Raw genomic sequence first — 19876 nt, 5'->3', positions numbered from 1 at the left:
AACCCACTATCCTCTGAACTTCTTCATTCCTCTTCTTGACACCATACCTACCCATCACCTCCTCGTCTCCACTGTTCCCTTCACCAACATGCCCATTGAAATCTGCTCCAATAACCACTTTCTGTCCCTTGGGTACACTGTTCATCACTTCATCCAACTCACTCCAAAAATCTTCTTTCAGATTTGCATACCCAACTTGCAGTGCATATGGACTAACAACATTCATCATCCCACCTCCAATTTCCAGCTTCATAGTCATTACTCTGCCTGACACTCTTTTCATCTCCTAAACACTCTTGACGTACTATTCCTTCAGAATAACTCCTATCCAATTTTCCTCCTTTCCACAACATGATAGAACAATTTGAATCCACCTCCAATCCACCTGGCCTTACTCCCCTTCCATTTAGTCTCTTGCACGCACAATATATCAACCTTCCTTCTCTCCATCATATCTGCTATCTCGCTCCCATTACCAGTCATACTGCCAACATTCAAAGTTCCTACCCTCAGTTCCACTGTCTTTACTTTCCTCCTCTCCTCCTGCCTCCGGACACCTCTCCCGCTCTTCTTCTCCTTCTTCGGTCAACAGTAGCCCAATTTCCGCCAGCACCCTGTTGGCTAATAGTACTGCTGGCAGTCATTGTTAACGCGGGGTTCGACTGATCCGGTATGGAAATTTGTATTGTTGTCCACATATTGATTTGGCAAATTTTTACAATGGATGCCCTTCCTGACGTAACCCTCCCCATTTATCCGGGCTTGGGACCAGCACAAAGAAACACACTAGTTTGTGCATCCCCTGTGGCTGGCTTTATTGAATCTTTTTAATTTTACTTATATTGCTTCATATTATGACAGACATCAACAGAGCAAAACATCTGTCTTACAGTTGTTACCTTGAAAAAGATGTACTGTAGCTAGCATATTATAATAATTGTCCATGTTCTGATAATATTTAGCGTCAATGTAATATAACTAATTCTGATAATTGCCAATTATTATACAAGACACTGTGTAGTCCATAACATATTTATATAACTAATCATAATCAATACAGCACTGATTCTGAAGTTGTAGTGTGCAGCAAATAGAATCAATAATTATAACTCCACTTCCAAAAAACATGGGACAGTATGGAAAATGCAAATAAAAAAAAAAAGGAGTGATTTGTAATATAACTTTGACTTGTATTCAGTCAAAAACAGTATAAATACAAGGTATTTCATGCTTTACCTAATTATCTGCAGTGTTTTGATGGTATATGTTTATTCTGAAACATTAAACTTTATTAGAAGGCAATATAGTTGCAATGATACCTGCAACAAATTCCTGAAAAGATGGGACAGGAGTAGTTTAGGGCTAATAATGATGCGATAAGTTAAAATAACATAGTAATGTGAAATAGGTGATGTTAAACAGGTGAGGTAGACATGTTATACTATATGAAGAGCCTCCAAAAATGCTTAGCCTTTCACGAGCAGGGATGTGTTATTATTTGTCAATCTGCCAAGAGATGTCTAAGTGAATAGTTCAGCACTTTGAGAATTATGTTCTTGAAAGACAAATCAATAGGAGTTTGGCAATTTCACCCTCTACAGTGCACAGTATAAGATTCAAGGCATACAGTAAAATCTTGAAGGGTAACTTTCATCCATACTGCAAGTGTACTCCATCTACAATCTTCTTTGTGCATGCATGATGGCAATCTCTGCATGCATTTAAAACAAAAAACAAAACAACAGCAACAAAAAAAACACTAGCAACATTTTTTTTGAGGGCTACATTAGCTGACGATAATAAGAATATTATAAGTACTTCTGCTAAATATACAGTATAACACTGATCCCTGTGTGATCACTGACCAGCTGTTGCACCACATGGCTAATTTTGCAATGTCAGCTGAATATATGCAAAACTACCCAAGCTGTGCAGCAATCAGTCAAAACAAAACTTAATGTAGCCCTGCCTTAACCTGAGTCAGCAAATAAAGGGTGAGTCAAAATTATTATTAACCTTTAAATGGCAGAAACAATTTATTCACAAATTTGCAAGATGATTTACAGGAATGTCTCAACCTGTTCTCCATCATGTTCAACACATGTACCATACAGTATGTGACATATAAATTGTCCACAAAAATTTTATATAAATATATACATAGCAGTACCATTAGTGTTAACATAATTTTGAATCACCCTGTACATAATAATCATAATAATAACAAAAGATGTACTACTATACACAAGGTGTTTCTATGGATGGAAGAAAAAAGTGCAAAACATCTGTACTGTGTGAAGCTGAGACAAACTATGGGACAACCAGTCCCATGCCACCAGTGCTTCAAAGATTGGAACTCTGTGAGGACAATAATATATTTTTTATTTTAATTTATTGCTAGTTTGTGGACATTTTCTGTATTTTTTGTGTTTATTGTCTGTCTGCATATTTTGATGTCTAAGACATAGTGGCAAAGTGGTTAGCACTGCTCTCTAACAGCACAGATCACATTTTTGGCCACATTAATCTGTCCTGCATAGTTGCAAGATGCTTCCCTAGACATTTAAAAAACCATTGCAACTTTATAACTCTCTCGAAAATATTTCAGTTCCTCCTTTCACAATGACTTCAAATGCATTTCGTCAACTTTGGTGCCATTCCTGAACATTGTTGTGATTTCTATGAACACATGGGGAAGCGAACTCTATGACGTTCGCTCATCACAACTTGTTAGCCACACTTTTCAGTTTTGAGAACAAAGAATGAAAAATTATATATTTATAATAATGATGTGCATCAAATCATCACAGGATCATAAAATGTGCATAAAATTAATGGTTTAAAATGTGCAGCATAAGATTGATTTCTATAATAGATTAATAATATCAGAATTAATTACACCCCGTCAAAAGATGGTGAAAATGACTGCCATTAAGAGATCTGATAACAAAGATAAACAGGAGATACAGATTTCAGTACTTAAAACACTGGAATCAATGAATCTGCATAATGACATCACATCAAACACAAAACTGCACAGCATCCTCCTTCTGCCTGCACACTTAAATGAATAGCTAAAATAAGTTAACATTCCTGTTGAATTGGAAATGTAAACATGCCCTGCCGCAGCATTTTAACATGTACTATATGCATAGACCACAATGATATCTAAACTCTATTTGCCGTTGTGTTGCCATATAGTGATGCAATAGTCAAAATAGCAAAAAGATATCACACCAGACAGAAGCACTTCTCAAATGAGTGGTGCCAAGTAGCTTCAGTGGCCTATGTGTGTGAGTCTGTCTGTCAGTCTTTTCTGTTGCTGTGACAATTATCATGTACACCTGAATCATTAAGCTTCAGTTACCTTGTGCTACTGAGTTCCTGAAATGATAAGAGCAATTTTAACTCTGTATTTTCTCTTAGTGTGAAGTCTTCAGTTTTATTGCTTCCCCCCTAAAGCGTGCATGTACTGCAGTAATTGGTAGAGTGTTTTTAAGAAGAAGCCATTTGTGTAGTCTTTGCAGTGGCAGATTTCTCTACTATTAACTATAAACCTTTTAACGAGTTGCCCCCAGGCATGGATGCTTGTTTTGAGGATCACATCTGGCATTGTGAGATTAAGGTAGGGGTAATAAACAGATGGAAAAAATATTACAATGATGTTGTTGCAGTGTAAAGTTTCTCAAGCATTGGTTCAGCTCCTAACAAAATTTTTGTGCCTGATCTGCATTTTTCTTTAAATTTACAATTTCTCTTTAATTAAAAGAAAAGCTAAGGTAGTTAAAAACATTAAGAACATTCCTCGTAGCAGCTCTTAGAAGCCATTGGTAAAACTAAGAGATAAAAAACAAAATAGTTTTAAGCCACTGCTTTCCATGTAGAAGAAGTATAACCTGCACTTTTTTATTTATCCATCCATCTTCCAAACCTGCTTTATACTGAATAGTTGCAGAAGAATAGTATTTAAATTAATGTAATCATGTTTATTCATACTAATCACTTAAGTATTAAAGTACATTGTTATTTTCACAAGAACACGCCAACGTGCCTTTCCTACCCTCTTATATTATACTATCTATGTAAGCCCGTGCTGTAAAAAGCCCAGGGTCCTAGAAACTATTCAAATTGTCAGTAAAAAAATTTAAATGTAGAGATGTCAGGTAATTGAAAGGAACTACTCTGGGCATCTCTCCTTCAGATTTGTCTTGCCGAAATGCTCACCTCGCTTGTGCATTAGCGTTTGAAGAAAAAGTAAAAGGGATACTCCGTTTTGCTGATGTTAATGGCTAAGCAACTTTGTCTTTCTTCTGAGGTTTCATTTTGCTGGCGTGCTCACCTCGTTTGTGTTATTAGCGGCTAAGCAAGTTTTCTGTTTCCTCAGAGGCGGAACTGTTACCTCAGCTCCACCTCTCACTTCTAGGCCGGACAGACAGACACACTTCCATGTGTAGACGTTTATATATAACATTGTTTTATATTATGTGATTACTTATGAACACTTTAAAATTACTTTGGTTGTTTTAATGTCCGGCGCCTCCTGATTTACTGGTAAAAGAAAACTCTCACATATGACATTCCATTCTACATGTCTTGATTTCTTGTTATGCAAGACACTGAGCTTTTTGAGGGTTCCACCCTATTTTTGTCCCACTAGGCATGAAAACCCCTTAATTTTTAGACCACTTTATATATTTTGTGTAGGAAATTACATCCTTATGGTAAAGTGTCATCATATAGTTGTCTTCAGCAAAAATGATCAGAAGTTGTGCATTCTTCATCAAATACCCCAGGGATTCACACCTTAATGGGATACAAGGAGTCAAACTACTCCTTTTCACAAAACTTGGGTAATATAAGGATTTGTAATATAGGCATGTAGAGTGTTGTTTTATTCTCTTTTAAAGTTTCTGATCACAAATCTGATAGTATTTTTCATAATGTCATTCTTTACCGGTGGTTCTACCCTCTAAGTGCCACTTCCAAAAGCCTAAAAGTGACAAATTTCAATTATAAGTGGGGTTTTGTTCAAGTCAATTTAATGTCAGTGATTATGAACATGATTCTAATCTTTCACTGGGGATCTATCCCTCTATGGACTTCTATCAAAAAGTAAAAAATAGGCAGGAAGTGTAGCACGGTGGTTCAGACTTTGGACCTCAGATCTAGAGGTTTTGGGTTCAAATTCTGCTACTGACACTGTGTAACCATGTGCAAATTACTTAATAATAATACATTTTTCTTCAGGTTCCTTTCTAAACACCCACGGACAATGTAGAAACAATAAAATCACAAAACCAATAATAAACAAAGACGCATGTAAAGATACACATTCACATATATCTATGAAACTGAAAATAAACAAAGCAAAAAAAAAATACAGCCTAAGGTCATATAGTGTAAGCCAGTCTAAGTAAGTGTGTATTGAGATGGGACTTGAAAATAGACAGGAAATCTATATTCCGAATGTTTTGTGGTGGAGAGTTCCAGAGATGAGAAGTTTAGACATGTTTCAGGTCAGAAAGGTGTAATGGAGCAAGGTAGTGGAGTGCACTGGAGGTAAATAAAAGAATGTTAAAATCAATGCAGAATTTTACAGGAAGCCAATGGAACTGTTTAAGTGAACTGAAGTAATGTGTCGTGTGGAGGGAGTATGAGTATAATACAGGCATCTGAGTTCTGAACAAGCTGGAAGTTATGAAGAAGCTTTTTCGGGAGACCAAAGAGAACAGAATTAAAATAATCATTGCGGGAATTGACCAACGCAAGAGTAAGGATTGCAGTGCAATTTGGTATAAGGGAGGGTCACAGACATGCAATGCTATGGACAGGAAAAAAAGATTTCCATATAACATTATTGATATGGGCGGCACGCAGTTAGGAGACCCAAGTTCGCTTCCCGGGTCCTCCCTGCGTGGAGTTTGCATGTTCTCCCCGTGTCTGTGTGGGTTTCCTCCGGACGCTCCGATTTCTACCCACAGTCCAAAGACATGCAGGTTAGGTGGATTGGCCCTAGTGTGTGCTTGGTGTGTGGGTGTGTTTGTGTGTGTCCTGCAGTGGGTTGACACCCTGCCCAGTATTGGTTCCTGCCTTGTGCCCTGTGTTGGCTGGATTGGCTCCAGCAGACCCCCGTGACCCTGTGTTCAGATTCAGCGGGTTGGAAAATGGATGGATGGATTATTGATATGGGATTCAAAAGTCAGGGTACTCTACTAACTCTTAACCTGAAGAGAGGGAGGAGACTGAGGTATCAAGTGAAAAACTACTAGATTTGAATAAAGTAGACTCACAGCCAATGAGGAGAACCTCTGTCTTAGGGCTGATGAGTTGAAGGAAATTGGAGGAAAACCAAGTCCAAGTAGACAGTCAGGAAAAGAAAGAGGATGGACAGAGTTGGGCTTTGCATAGCAATGGAAATTAATTCCAAATTTCTTAAATATGTCACCTAAAGGGAGTAGATATATTATAAACAGTAACTGATACCTGGGGAACAGCACTAGTGACTGTAAGGGATTGTGATCGATAGTCTTTTAGCTGAACAAACTGAGTATGATTAGATAGGTAAGAAGTAAACCAAATGAGGGAAGTATCAGTCGCTCACCGATTCAACAAAGTTCTGTGTGATACAGTATCAAAGGCTGCACTCAGGTCAAGTAGGACAAGGATTGTTAAAAGCCCAGCATCAGCAGCCATTGATAGATCATTGGTGACCTTTACCAAAGCTGTTTCCATATTATGTTTGGGATAGAAACCAGATTGACATGTCTCAAAAAGGTTATTATGATGAACATTAATCTGTACTGCAAATATTTTTTAAAGATTTTTTTAAATGAATGGAAATGAATGGTAGAATTGAGATTTGAGGGATAAAGGAACAATACTAGATCTTAGAAAGGACTGAATGACATAAGTTACAAGCGAAGAAAGTGAAGCCAAGCAGGCTTTTACCAATTGAGGAGGCATGGGATCAAGTTGACAAGTGGCAGATCTTTCCATTTCAGTGGGCAATTCAAAAGCAGACAGATAAGTAAAAGGAGGCTCAGTTGAAATATTGTAGATAAGAAGTACAGTATATGTTATACGCATTGAAGACGCTAGCTGTTGATGAATGCTTGATGATGAACACCTTGGATAAAGGCATTAATTAAAATGTAAATGAAAAATGACAAATTTCTAATACAATTGATAATATATACACTGAAAATATTTAAATTGAAGCACATAGATATTTCAAATATTTGACACAACTATTCTTGTGGTTTAAATATAACTCCTTAGCTACCAACCTATACTGCCTGCCAGGTTGGCAGCTAAATATAGAACAAATTATTTGCATAGTAACCTAAGGTAATGCAGAAAATACAAAATAATAGTCAGATATGGAAAGTTTATTTTTTCTTCTGCTAGACTAAATCTAATGACTTCATTTCCTTAAATTTAGACTTCTAATAAGTACCCATTGCCAAGCTGCATATATTTCCAGCACACAACTGCTGGACTTTTCTCTTATTCTTAAATGTTTTGGTAATGTCACTTGTGTTGTTTTTACGAAAGTCATTTTTAATTTGTCATCCATGTAGATTTTAAGATGTATGGCTGTAAGATTTCCAAAAAAAATTTATGTTGTGATGTCCACGTTTAATCTGATGGATGTAATGACTCATAATACAGCACATTCAAATGAATTGCAGTTTAATGTCATTGTGCTGTTTATTGTGTTGGCTTTTGCTCTCAGATTAAACTACTGATGAAAATAAAGAGTGTTAAGATGTGTGTGGCAGCTATTTTAAAACTGCCTTTGTTAAAAAAAAAACACAATCATCACACTGCCATAAATTCACAAATAATCCAAGGCGTGAAGTACTTTGGACAAAAGCTAAATTTGCAGCAAAACAAGAACAATTTCTCACTTATGCAAATAAAGAGTAAGCTGCATATTTATCTGATAGTGGAAAAACTGGAAAAATCAATGGATTGTTTGAATGACACAAAAACTGTCTATTACAATATAAAAAAGTAAACTATAACATTTGAAGTGCAATAATAAAGTGATCTTTTGTTTCATATAGTAGTGTATTCCATATTGTTTCCATGGCAACATTAAAACATAACTTTATTTCATCAAAACATCATCAAGTAAACTCATCACGTAAACCTTGAATAGTTGTCCATATTGTGTGCAGTTTTTGGCCACCATGTTACATAAAACAGGGGAGTGCTGGTGGAAGTCAAGAGCACAACTACAACACTTATGTGTGAAATCCAGAAGTTAGTTATGAACAATGAAGGATAAATACTCTAAATGGTGTAAATATTTGAAATTACCAGGTGTTAATTCTTGCACATTCATAATTAGACTCAAGCAAAAATAATCAAAGTTGCTGTAAAATAAAAGAGTGCTTTCTGTCTGTATCTTTGTGTACTGAAAATAACTGTCTCAATGGCCTCTGATAATTCCCACCTGCTTCACATAACAGGCTTTTATTTGTCATTTACTTTTGTTCCTCTGGCAAATCCATATGATATTATCAAATGGGCTTTCCATAGTATCATATACCTCATCTACATGCAGAACAACACACAAATTTGATAAAACAAAATGTATTTAATTATAAAGAATGTATTTTGAATTGGACTGCATTGCCAAGCAAATAAATGGATTGTCATGAATGAAATGAGTGTACTTATTGGAATGTTGTGCAAAATTCACCTTACACTCACTTGGCAATCAAATTCTGACATATGTTGGTCATTTCAATTAGCATGAAGGAGCACAACTCAATACACAGAGGCAACACCCAAACCATAGCTTAAAAATAGGTATATTAATGAATATAGCAGTAGTGTTCACATTTAGCAAATTCCTAAAACACGATGAATACTTACATAGGCTTTGTGAACAATCCAGAAACTTTCTTGCAAGTTTTGTTGTCTCCACCACACACACCACATTTGTCAAACTTTTTGTTTGAACTCAGTTTTCCATCACATCCGGCTTTAATGCATCTTCCTTGAACGCACACAGCTGAGGAATCTGGTGTGCAAGGTGTCCCATCCACCACCTGTGCAGTTAGCAGAAGTTCAGATCTGTAAATGACTTTGCCTTTAAGCCTGAATAGAGCTTTTAAAACATTGAAACTTTAGCACATTTAAGTTACCATACATTTCATTTAATTAATATTCTCATTCTAGTCAGATGAGTATAATTCAGTCAGTCATTTTCTAACCCACTTAGTGCTGAACAGGGTCACAGGGCTCTTCTGGAGCCTATTCCAGCTAGCATTGTGTGCAAGGCAGGATCAAACCCTGGCCAGAGCACCAGTCCATCAAAAGGTGATAAGTATATATTTTTTCATAATTACAATAAATGACCATGTTTTTCAGTGTTAAGTATTACTTAGAAAGCCATATGTGTATTCCATATATATATCATAACATAATGTTAATTCTACTTAACCCAGTTCAGTCTAGTAGAGATAAAAGCCCATTAAACCACTCTGGGCACAAGACAAGAAACTGCCTTAGACAGGATGCCAGTCCCTTGAAGAGCTCACTCATGATCACCCCCACATAAAGACAACTTAGAATAATCAGTTAACCTAAACAGAGCATCTTTGGGGAATGTGGAAGAAAATATGCATACTAACTCCCACACAGACCCTGGAAGAATGTACAACAGCATGGCACAGGGTTCATACCAAGCATACTGGATGTGTGAGGTGGCAGCCTCACCCATTGTTCCTCTGTGCTGCTTGTACTACATTGTTCAATAAAGCAAATGCTTGTAGAAAACTGTAAAGCTGCATTGGACCTCACTTGGTCTTACCCAGGTTAAAACAGGATACCATAGCTGCCACAGACAGTATGAAACAATGAAATCAGAGAACAGCACAGGCAGTCATTAGACTAACTTCATGGACACATGCTACCTGTGTCTTTAGTGGAGGTGAAGTGGAATTCACTTTATCATGGTCAAAGCAGGCTACAATGACACCTGCCATCCAACAATGCAAAAGAATGACCTGCCCATTCACTGTAATGTTTCCAAGGGTCTAATACCGCAAAACACTGTGATTATTGGAAAGACCAAATGTCTTTTTAACTGATAATGACTTGGAAGATGGATTGTTGTGGAAAGCACACACTCCATTAGTCGGGTCAGAGTTTACAAGGTCAAAATGCTGAAGGGCAGTGTGGGAGTGGAAGTTCACAGCAAAATCCAGTCTACCAAAATCATAATAGCATACAAAGGTAATCCAGCAGCTGATTTTCAAGTATAAGGAAATAAATGCTACAAACATCAATGTTATATTCAACACATACAGTAAATCTTTATTAAGCTGGCAGTGCCCTACATTGTCAGAACTCAACCTTTGATTTCAAATCCAATGAAAAGTGTCCGAAACAGTCACATTAACAGCTGCAGCTAGGAATAAGGCTTGCACTGACCATGCAATTTATTAAAAAAAAAAAAAAACACTCCCATGTTAAAATATTATTACAGTATTTGGTAGAATGCTTGAATTAATTGCCTCTGGGAAAGAACCTTGACACAATAGATTATCAGCATTTTTTTTCAAATGTAGTAATCATATTATGATTACCAGTTCTTCGTAAGCAGAATCCCAAAATCTTGAACTGGAAAAGCAGATTAGAAAATGGATGTACAGATGAACAATCTACCTGTCACCCAAAACGGTGATCTTAGATTCTTGATTGACAGAAGGCCTATTATCAAGCTAGCGAAGGTCTAGCATGAGAAGCCAGCATTGTAAATATTGGTTTATTCATAATCCATCAAAAGAAAAATCCTTAGTATGTTCTTCTTTCATACTTAAAACTAATAACCGTTACCCTTTGGAAATCGGAAATTAATGCTGCATTTGATAGTAGTTAAATAAAAAAAGAAAATTAGGTCAGTTTTGCCCTAATAACAGTAAGTAGATCTCATAATCATCTTTGAATTTTTTTTCTTGCGTACTAGGATAGTTTTGTTTTTTTTTAATTTAAAATTCTGAAAAAAATTACCTAGATAAACATTTAATATCCTTAGTTTTATTGCATTTTTTTGAAAAAAGACCAGATTACTTAAAAAGATATCCTGAAACAAAAAAATGAAGTAACTTATCAAACATTCTTTAACATATACTTATGTTTTAGTTAAACTGCAAATTATTAAATAATATGCATGTTTATGATTAATTGTAACATTAAATAAACTCTCTAGATACTTAACAAATATTTGCTGATTTGTTCTTATTCAAATGAGAGGAGAGGATAGGAGCACACGCTGATACAGCGCATTGCCACACCCGCTACATGACAAACCGACTCAGGATCCCAGATATGGACCCGAGTGCAGCCATGCAATGGGTGACACCTCAGCACCACACTAGTTTCTGGTGGAATGGAACAGTGTGAGGTTTTTTTATGGTGGCTGGAGTGCCAATTCTGCCACCAGCCCCAAGGTTTTTCCCCTGCAGGTTGGAGAGCCTACATGCAGGACTTATTGCAGATAAACTTCATAAGAATTCTTAAATTCAGAATAAATGCTGGAGATAAGATTTTTTTTCAGGTATACATTTTTATAAAATGGCCATGAATTGTGTGTAGTAGCAGATAATACCATTTTTTTTTTATCAAATCTGTCCTAAATTTAAATAACAAATTTAATTATGTAGATATAGTGGTGATGGAATAATTGTGTGGTGGTTGACTTTTTTTCTTTCAGATCAACTATTGTTTCTTTCCTACACTTAGTTTATTCTGTTTGGTTTCAAACACATATTTTTGCCCAGGTTTTAAACATATAAGGAGTGAAAATGAATGTCTGTCCTTTTTTGGTGGCGTGTCTTTGGGAATAATCCAATAACAGCTAGGTAGATTTTTTTCACAAATGGCAGGTATGTATTACACTATTTATTGGCAGGCTGTAGTGGAATTGGAAAACCTTTTCATTTTCTCTTAATCACACATTCATTTTTGTAAGATGTTTAGTGATAAAGCTCTGCTTCCAACATTCCCACGCAAAACATATAAAATATTAACACATTCATTTTCTATACGACACTTATACCTTTTAAGGCTTCTTACCATATAATATGTTTTTCTAAAGCATTCATTTGTCTGTACCAAGTAATAGCTTTAAAAAAGAAATCTGCCTTATACCAACACCATCCTAAGAAAAAGATCTTATCAGGCCTTGGAAGACTGGCAGGTTAGGGCTTGGTCCGCACCTGGACAATAGACAGTCTGGTTACCCTTATTAGTGTCATTTAATTTGCTACAGGGATTGCTGAACCATCCCACTACTACTACCATCCCATTTTGTTTAATTGTGGAAGACTTAAACTGAGAAGCAATTTGTAATCATGTAGCATTATTCTTCTAGACTCATAAATTATATACTCTATTCCTATTTTTACACTCTAGTAAAAAATTAAACTTACAATTTCTATTTAAAGCAGATATTCAAATCTTTAAACTTAAAATACAATGCATTTCTATTTTGTGAAACAATGGTTCATTTTAATAATATGTGAAAATCAAAAGTAACTAATTTTAATTGTATTGCCTTTAAGGTGCAAATTCTTTGCATTTTTTTTTGATTCTCAGTTTCTTCCGGCATTCTAAAAACATACAGGAGGAGTGTTGACTCTACATTGGTCTGGAATAAGTGAGCGTGGCAACAAGAGTGAGTGTCCTCTGTGATGAACAGGCCCGCTGCCAAGAACAGGTTCCAGCCTCACACTTCATGCTACCGAATAGGCTTCTGTCTGTCAAGACCCAATGTTATAGTAGGCAGGTTCACAAAATAAAGGAATAAATGAGTGAATGGTTTGGAAACTTTAATTACATGTATTTAACACTATTTATTTAGTAGTTTATTTAGCCAGTTTTAGCTGCACTGTATTATCTTCTGGTGAGGTACAGAATTCAGTTTAAGGTTTTGCTGTTGGTCTATAAGACTCTGCATGGTCTGGATCTCACTGAGCTACTCTGTCCAGCATCATCATCAGGGCTTTTAAGGTCTTCAGGGCAATCACTTCTGATTACTCCCTGTTCTTATTTGAAGTTGAAAGGAGAACATTCCTTTTCCATTGTTGCCCAATGGGTTTTATACAGTTTACCTTTATTTATTAGGACTGCCTTTTCTGTCAGTGCATCTGAAGCCCAGGCCAAGACCTATATGTTTTCCACAGCTGTTCTGGGTTCTTGGGTTTTTGTTGCATCTATTTTGATCATTTTATTTTTATTTGCCTTTAATTGTTTTTTCTACACAGCTTTAGTTTATTATATTCTATAGCACTTTTTGGTTATTTAAGGTGCTATAGAAATAAATTGCCACTGATTTTTTTTTTAAATGTGGTTTTGTTTTCATTGAAATTATTGTGGAAATAACTCTTTTACTGATTACTGATTTTGGAATGTTACAAGAAAAATCAAGATAGAGAATTTTTTAATGTCACTGAAAATTCAGAAATGATTTAATATATGTTTATTTAGGTTTCACTGAAAGTAACACCATCTGTAAGTCCGAGGTTAATCCATCACTGCTCACACTAAAACAAATGTACATTCAGTTAAGTTAAGTCATGTTAATTCACCTACAGTGCCATGTTTGCATTTGGTGCTAAAATTAGTATCAGAAGAAAATCCACATGGATTGTGGTAGGCTGTGAATAAAACCCAGATCCCTGCACTTTGAGGCAACAGTGCTAATCTCATCATCAATGTGCCATCCTACTGTACCTTTAGATGACATTTGTTCTAGGAACAGAATTGTCCTGGGTATGATGTTAAACTGCACCCGGCCCTGCAAGCGGCCCTCCAACTTACTGAGAAATCATAGGTGTTGGTGGCAGGATTAGCACTCTAGCCACTGTAAAAAAAACTTCACACAGCTCTGAGACCACAGACCATATCTAGGCTGCTCACATTATGAAGGGAATGGGGGAAATCCCTCGGGAGCCCCATCCCTAGATGAGTCAAAACCTTCGGAGAGCCAATGGGGTCAGGCCTGTTGGGGAGCAGAAATGGTGTGGTGCTGATGTGTCACTCAATGCACAGCATCACTCAGGTCCCAATTTGAGGCGGCCCATCCGGGTAGACATGTGGAATGTCTAGTCTCTCCGGCATGATGACCATCTTCCTCTGCTGTCAGAGGAGCTGCATAAACTCTGCATTTCAGTGGTAGCACTCTCTGAGGTCCACAGACCTGGGACTGGCCAGTTCTCTGAAGGTGTGTACATCTTTTATTGCTCTGGTGGCTCTGATGGCTGTCATATACAGGGAGTAGTTGTTGCTGTAGTGGACTGGCTTCTTCCGATGGTGTCCAATGTCACTCCTTTCAACGAGCATATTATGAGACTCAGATTACGGCACTCTCTGGGTGCCTTGTCTGTCGTCTCAGTGTATGCTCCGACCAAGGTAAGTGTTGTCTCGGTGAGGGAGACATTTTATTCACAACTTCGCTTAGTGTTTGATGGGTTCCCATGAGGAGGTACTTCTCTGGCCATGTGTGACCAGTGCAGCCACTGGCATTGACAGGGATGGGTATGAGGATGGTCTCGGTCCCCATGGGTCTGGTGACTGTGGTCACAGTGGCTCCATATTCCATGCCTTTGCAAAAGGTCAGGGGCTGCGAATCGCTGGATTCTGATTCCAGTGCCCTGAGCCGTATCGTTGGACTTGTTACTCCAATACTGTTGGTGCAGTGAAGGAGATTAATCACATTCTTGTGGGCAGACGCTGGAGGCTCTTACAAAACTGCATTCTGTGAATTCTGACCAGAGACTTGTTGTTGCTACTCTGAAGATCCAGCTTAGGTCCAGTAGGTTACCACCTACTAGGAAAATGAGGCTGGACCTGGTCAGACTCCAAGATCAAGCTGTTTCTGATGAGTTTGCACACAGTTTGTGTGAGGAAATTATTGATTTGGGAGTGACTGCCGATCCTAATCTGATGTGGGAGACCTTCCAAGATAACACCCTGAAGGTTGCTGAGGGTTGTGTTGGAGTTACCGGTGTTCCCAGAAGGAGGTGTCTCATCTCGCAGGGCACTCTGGATATCATTGAGAGGACCCCCAGCGCATGGGTTGATGGCAACTCCAGTCTATACCGGGAACTGAGAAGGAGGGCTGTGAGAGCTCTGAGGGCAGATAAGGAAGCTTTTATTAGAGGAATCTGTGAGCAAGTGACACACCATCTATGATCTAGTGACCACGTCCTGCTTACAGAGGAATCAAAGCATTACACACATCCAAACCTGTTCCTCAGAGAGTCGTAGTCAGGGCAGCTGATGGAACAGTCCTTATGGATGACATTGCAGTTGTGACCCAATGGGCTGGCTTTTTCGAGCAGCTGTTTAAACCTGAACCTCCAGCTAGGATGTTAGATAATTCCGGGTCCACGATTCTTGAGGCTGATCCTCCAATTAGCTGTGAACCGCCCAATCTCGCTGAGATTGCACAGGTGGTGAACCAGCTGAGGGTACGGAAGGCTCTGTTGTGATCTGTGGTATCTGGGGTGAACTTCTCCAGGCTGGGGTCAACCCAACTGACTGAAAATGGGACTTGTTGCCCCTATCTGGAAAGGAAAGAGTGATTGCCTGGATTGTGGCAACTACAGGGGGATAACACTGCTCTCGGTGCCAGGTAAGCTCGGTGCCTTGCTAGGGTTGTCATCAATAGGATCCATGATCCCTTGCTCACCTACCAGCAAATGGAGCATTCTGGTTTTACGCCTAAGAAGTCTACCATCGCCCGCATCCTGACACTGATTGTTCTCATAGAGCGCAAACGTGAATATCAGCAGAGTTTCTTTGCAGCCTTTGTTGATTTTCATAAAGAATTTGACTCAAATGATTGAGCTGCCCTGTGGGACAACCTGAGACTTTGCAGGATCCCTTCAAGGTTGCTGGATATCATGGCTGGCCGGTACACTGGTATAGTGAGTGCTGTGCAGAGTGGAGGTAGAACCTCTGCGCTTTTCACAGTTGATTGTGGGTTTTGTCAATGATGTGTTCTTACTCCTACTCTGTTCAGTGTTTGTATCGACTGGGTGTTGGGCAAGGTCGTGAGGTCCAGCGGCTGTGGGGCATCTGTTGGCGAAGAAATCCTTGGGTACCACTGGTTTGACTTTGTGACGAATGAGCGGTTGCTCATGGAATCCCGAATGAGGCCCATTACCTGCATTGTGAGGGAGGCAGATAGAGGGTCATTTCTGAAGGGTGGGACTGCCTGGAGGGTTGCCAACCGGGATCCTGAGCTGTTTTGTCACGTACCAGTGCATGCTCCCCAACCTCAACCTGATGGTGACCTAATGTATATTAGAAGATACCATTCTGAAAGATGGATACTTTTCCAAGTTAAAACTTCATCTGATGTTACTTGTCTTGTATTTCCAAACATAAGCTGGTCCCTATGTCTTCTGAATCAGCTGCTGGAGCCCAATTAGCCAATCAGAAAAAATAAAATGTTAGGTTTTGTGTCCTATTGAACTATAGTATGAAGTTATCTTTATTATACGAATAACCATAATTGCATAAAACACTTACCAATTGTATACCCTGACGAAACCTATAAATGGCCTGATTAATTTTACATCAGTTGTTTAAAGTATCCCAGCCCTACCTGTACAAATTTCTGTGAATCTACCTGATTAAACTGATCTTATTTCCCTTCTTTGTTAATTAAAACACAGACTACTGTTAATTTACTAGTCATATAGTACATTCCTCTCTGTAGTTAAATCTATCAGAATTTATATGCAAAAAATGACTTTATTTTGTGTGAAACATTTAAGCTTTGTCTTTAAATGATAAATTAACGTACCTTTGGTGCCAATACATAAAAGTAACCAGTCCCATTGGCTCTGCAGATTAACTTGCATTTGTCTTTGGGTGAAACTCCAGAATATTTAGGTACCCAGACTACAGAGGGTGTAAGTCGATTAGTATTAAGATTGTACCCATTAAATGCTTCACATTGTTCTTCTCTGTAACTTTTACCTGAAAAAGAAAAAATATATATATACATATATGTATGTATCATGTAACATATGTACACACAAGGGGCTCCTTCAAGGCTCTGAGAAGGTTAAGCATTTATACCTTGGGACAGGTTGGGGTTTGCGGAGCGCACTGCCACTCACAACCTTGTCTCACCATTTGCAGCTCTGAAGGGCTGCAGCCAGATGATACCTGACAATGGTCCTGCAAATCTTCTAAGCCACACCCCTTCTGGGTCCACATATGTGGATCTGATATATATATAGCCCAACTGAAGTCAGAGGCTTTAGTTTGTGAGAGCACAAGAGAATGAGAGATAACGGGTTCCTTTCTGATGGAAAGATTTTTGTTATTGTTAACAGCAGAGGCTCATATAATTGTTGCATGAGTAGTACTCAAAAAAAAAATTACATTTTTTTTATGGTTTGAGGCGAGCTCAACAATTTGTTCTTCCTGTATCATGGACTGCAAGTAAAATATAAAGTTATCTATTCTTTAGTTTACTAGATTATAAGAAAAATAAAGACTTGGACATGCAGACTTCCAAGTAAATTCAATATAAATGCAGCTTACATAGTTGCTGCTTGTTGCTTTTGGGATAGGCTTTAACTCTCTGCAACTCTGGGGTCCAAAATATGGGTTTAATAAATAGTTGGATGTACGCGGCCAGGCTACACAATCTTAGTCTTACTGTTATAGCCTTTTTCCAGTGGACCAAAATCAGCATAAATAACTGTTTGTTTCAGGTGTGGTCTGAGAGCACTAAGACATTTTTTGAGTGAGCCTGCACAAGAAAGGGGGTAAGTTGTTTGGTAGAATGCTTAAATTAATTGCCACTGAAAACAACCATGACACAATAGATTATCAGTTTTTTTTTAAATGTAGTCAACTGCCAGCTTGGAAAATGGGCTGCTCAGAGCTTGTGCTGTATTTTTAAAACAATATTCCAACGGATTTAGCAATTAACATAGCTTACAAGGAGCTGACAGAGAAAGACGTGCCACAAATTACAGAGCTTTAGACAAAAATGTTGGCTTTGGGTCATAATAGTAAACAATCTAATCTCCTAAGCAACTTTATTTTTAATGATTAATATTCCCTCATTGTATCCAATTAAATTGCAAGGATGAAGTAATTAAAAAAAGATAATAGGAAAAAAAATTAAAAAGAAACAACATAATACCAATAGGGTGCTGGCACTGCATGCTTTGTTCCTAATCATGTGTTCAGTAATGTATTGTTCAATGTAATTCACACCAGCTGTCTTTTTTGATTTTTTAGAACATTGCAAAAGTCACTCGGGGGGTTGCTCAGACCAGAATTAATTTAATTTCAGACCAATTCTTATAATGACTGATCTAATTAAGGTCACCTGCTCAACAAACCATTGATTGTCATAAATCAGCAGATCCCAACCTCTAGTAACTCTTTATTTTCATTTCAAAAATACACCTAAATATACTTCTGAAAAACTTAACTGTCTTCCCCATTGTAAAATCTGATTAAGATGCCAATAAAAATCGACAGTATGGGAATCCTTGAGTATTGTTTAGCTGTATCAGTGTGGTGTAGTGGTTAAGGCTGTGGACTTGTGACCTTGAGGTCGTGGGGGTTGAATCCCACTGCTGACACGGTGTGACCCTCAGCAAGTCACTTGACCTGCCTGTGATCCAATTGGAAAAAACAAAAAAAGTAATGTAATCAATTGTATCATAAATGTTGATGCATAAAGGCAAAGTGAATGAATAAATGTATCAATTTCAAAACAGCATGCTAGGATGCTTATATAAAATAATTATGATCATTTTAGCATTTTTGACTTTTGGCATTATTTGTGTCTCTGTTAAGTTGAGAGGTGGAAGCAATATCTGGAAGTTATATAGAATTTCAGTTGTAAACTATTCTGGCTAGTTTTGCTTTATCTTTAGAGTGATTTATTATATAAAATGTATTCTAAGAGAAGTATATGATTATAAATGGAAGTAGCACCTTGAAAACAGAAGGATTTATTGGTCAACATTTGTGCTGAAATTAATGTTACAATCAAAAACACTTTTTGTCAGATTAGCACAAAACCAAAACAGATGCTAGCGCACATAGTGTGTGGTTATGTAGAAGCAAGCATAAAAGTCACATTTATGATAATGATAAATTTGACACATTTTTCTGGTACAGGATACTGCCTAACTCATGATACATTTTGAACCAAGCCTAAGCACTTATTAATCACTTGTCTGGCCATTGCTGAAGAAGCTGCAATTCTGAGAGCAAGCAATCAGGGGTTAACTTGTGCTGGTATCCCCCTAGACAGAGTACAAGTGCCTGTTTGTTTATCTGTTTATACAAAGCAGTCAGCACTGAACATTTATATTATGGTTTAGCTATGTTTAAATGCAATAAACTAAACTGTTTACAATATATTTTAAAACATTATCTTCTTGTTTTTCTTTATCTCTCAGCCTCTTTGGCATCTTTTCTATGATTGCTTGTATTTCATTCACTTGTAAGTTTATTTGTTGTGTCTGCAGACTATGCATTTGAAGCATTTTTGCCCTTCGCCTTGCCAGTCATGAACTTTCTTTTTATGAGGGAAAGTAACTCTACATTTAAATACACCTTGTGAGAGAGAAAGTAACATAGAGCAGTGATACAGAAGAAAGACTGTAAAATGTGCCATTAGAAACTTTCAGATATCCTATACGAGTCTTTATTTATTAATAATTTGTATGTGATAGTAGTAATTTACCTGATTTGTGGGGGTCTACAAGTCAAGTTTTCTCTTCTGTACATGTTTTCAACACAGTCAGATTTCTATCTAAACAGTATATTTAATACATCTTTAAAATTTGGCTCAAGTAATGTTTGT

The 19876-nt window shown here is 37.5% G+C and overlaps 1 protein-coding gene across 1 annotated transcript in view; it reads right to left on the bottom strand.

The window, feature by feature from the left end:
• The window catches only part of LOC120535866 (A disintegrin and metalloproteinase with thrombospondin motifs 15-like), a 106673-nt gene that overhangs the window by 11209 nt on the left and 75588 nt on the right, over positions 1 to 19876 (bottom strand). The window contains exons 6-7 of the mRNA XM_039763994.1: positions 16835 to 17010; positions 8887 to 9062 (exon numbers count right to left, since the gene is read on the bottom strand). Of these exons, the coding sequence (XP_039619928.1) occupies positions 8887 to 9062; positions 16835 to 17010 (352 nt within the window). The remainder of the gene's footprint in view (positions 1 to 8886; positions 9063 to 16834; positions 17011 to 19876) is intronic.

Source organism: Polypterus senegalus, chromosome 9 (assembly GCF_016835505.1).
Source record: "Polypterus senegalus isolate Bchr_013 chromosome 9, ASM1683550v1, whole genome shotgun sequence".
NCBI lineage: Eukaryota > Metazoa > Chordata > Cladistia > Polypteriformes > Polypteridae > Polypterus > Polypterus senegalus.
Note: the sequence above shows the minus strand (reverse complement) of the source record. Positions and strands in the feature narration are given on the sequence as shown.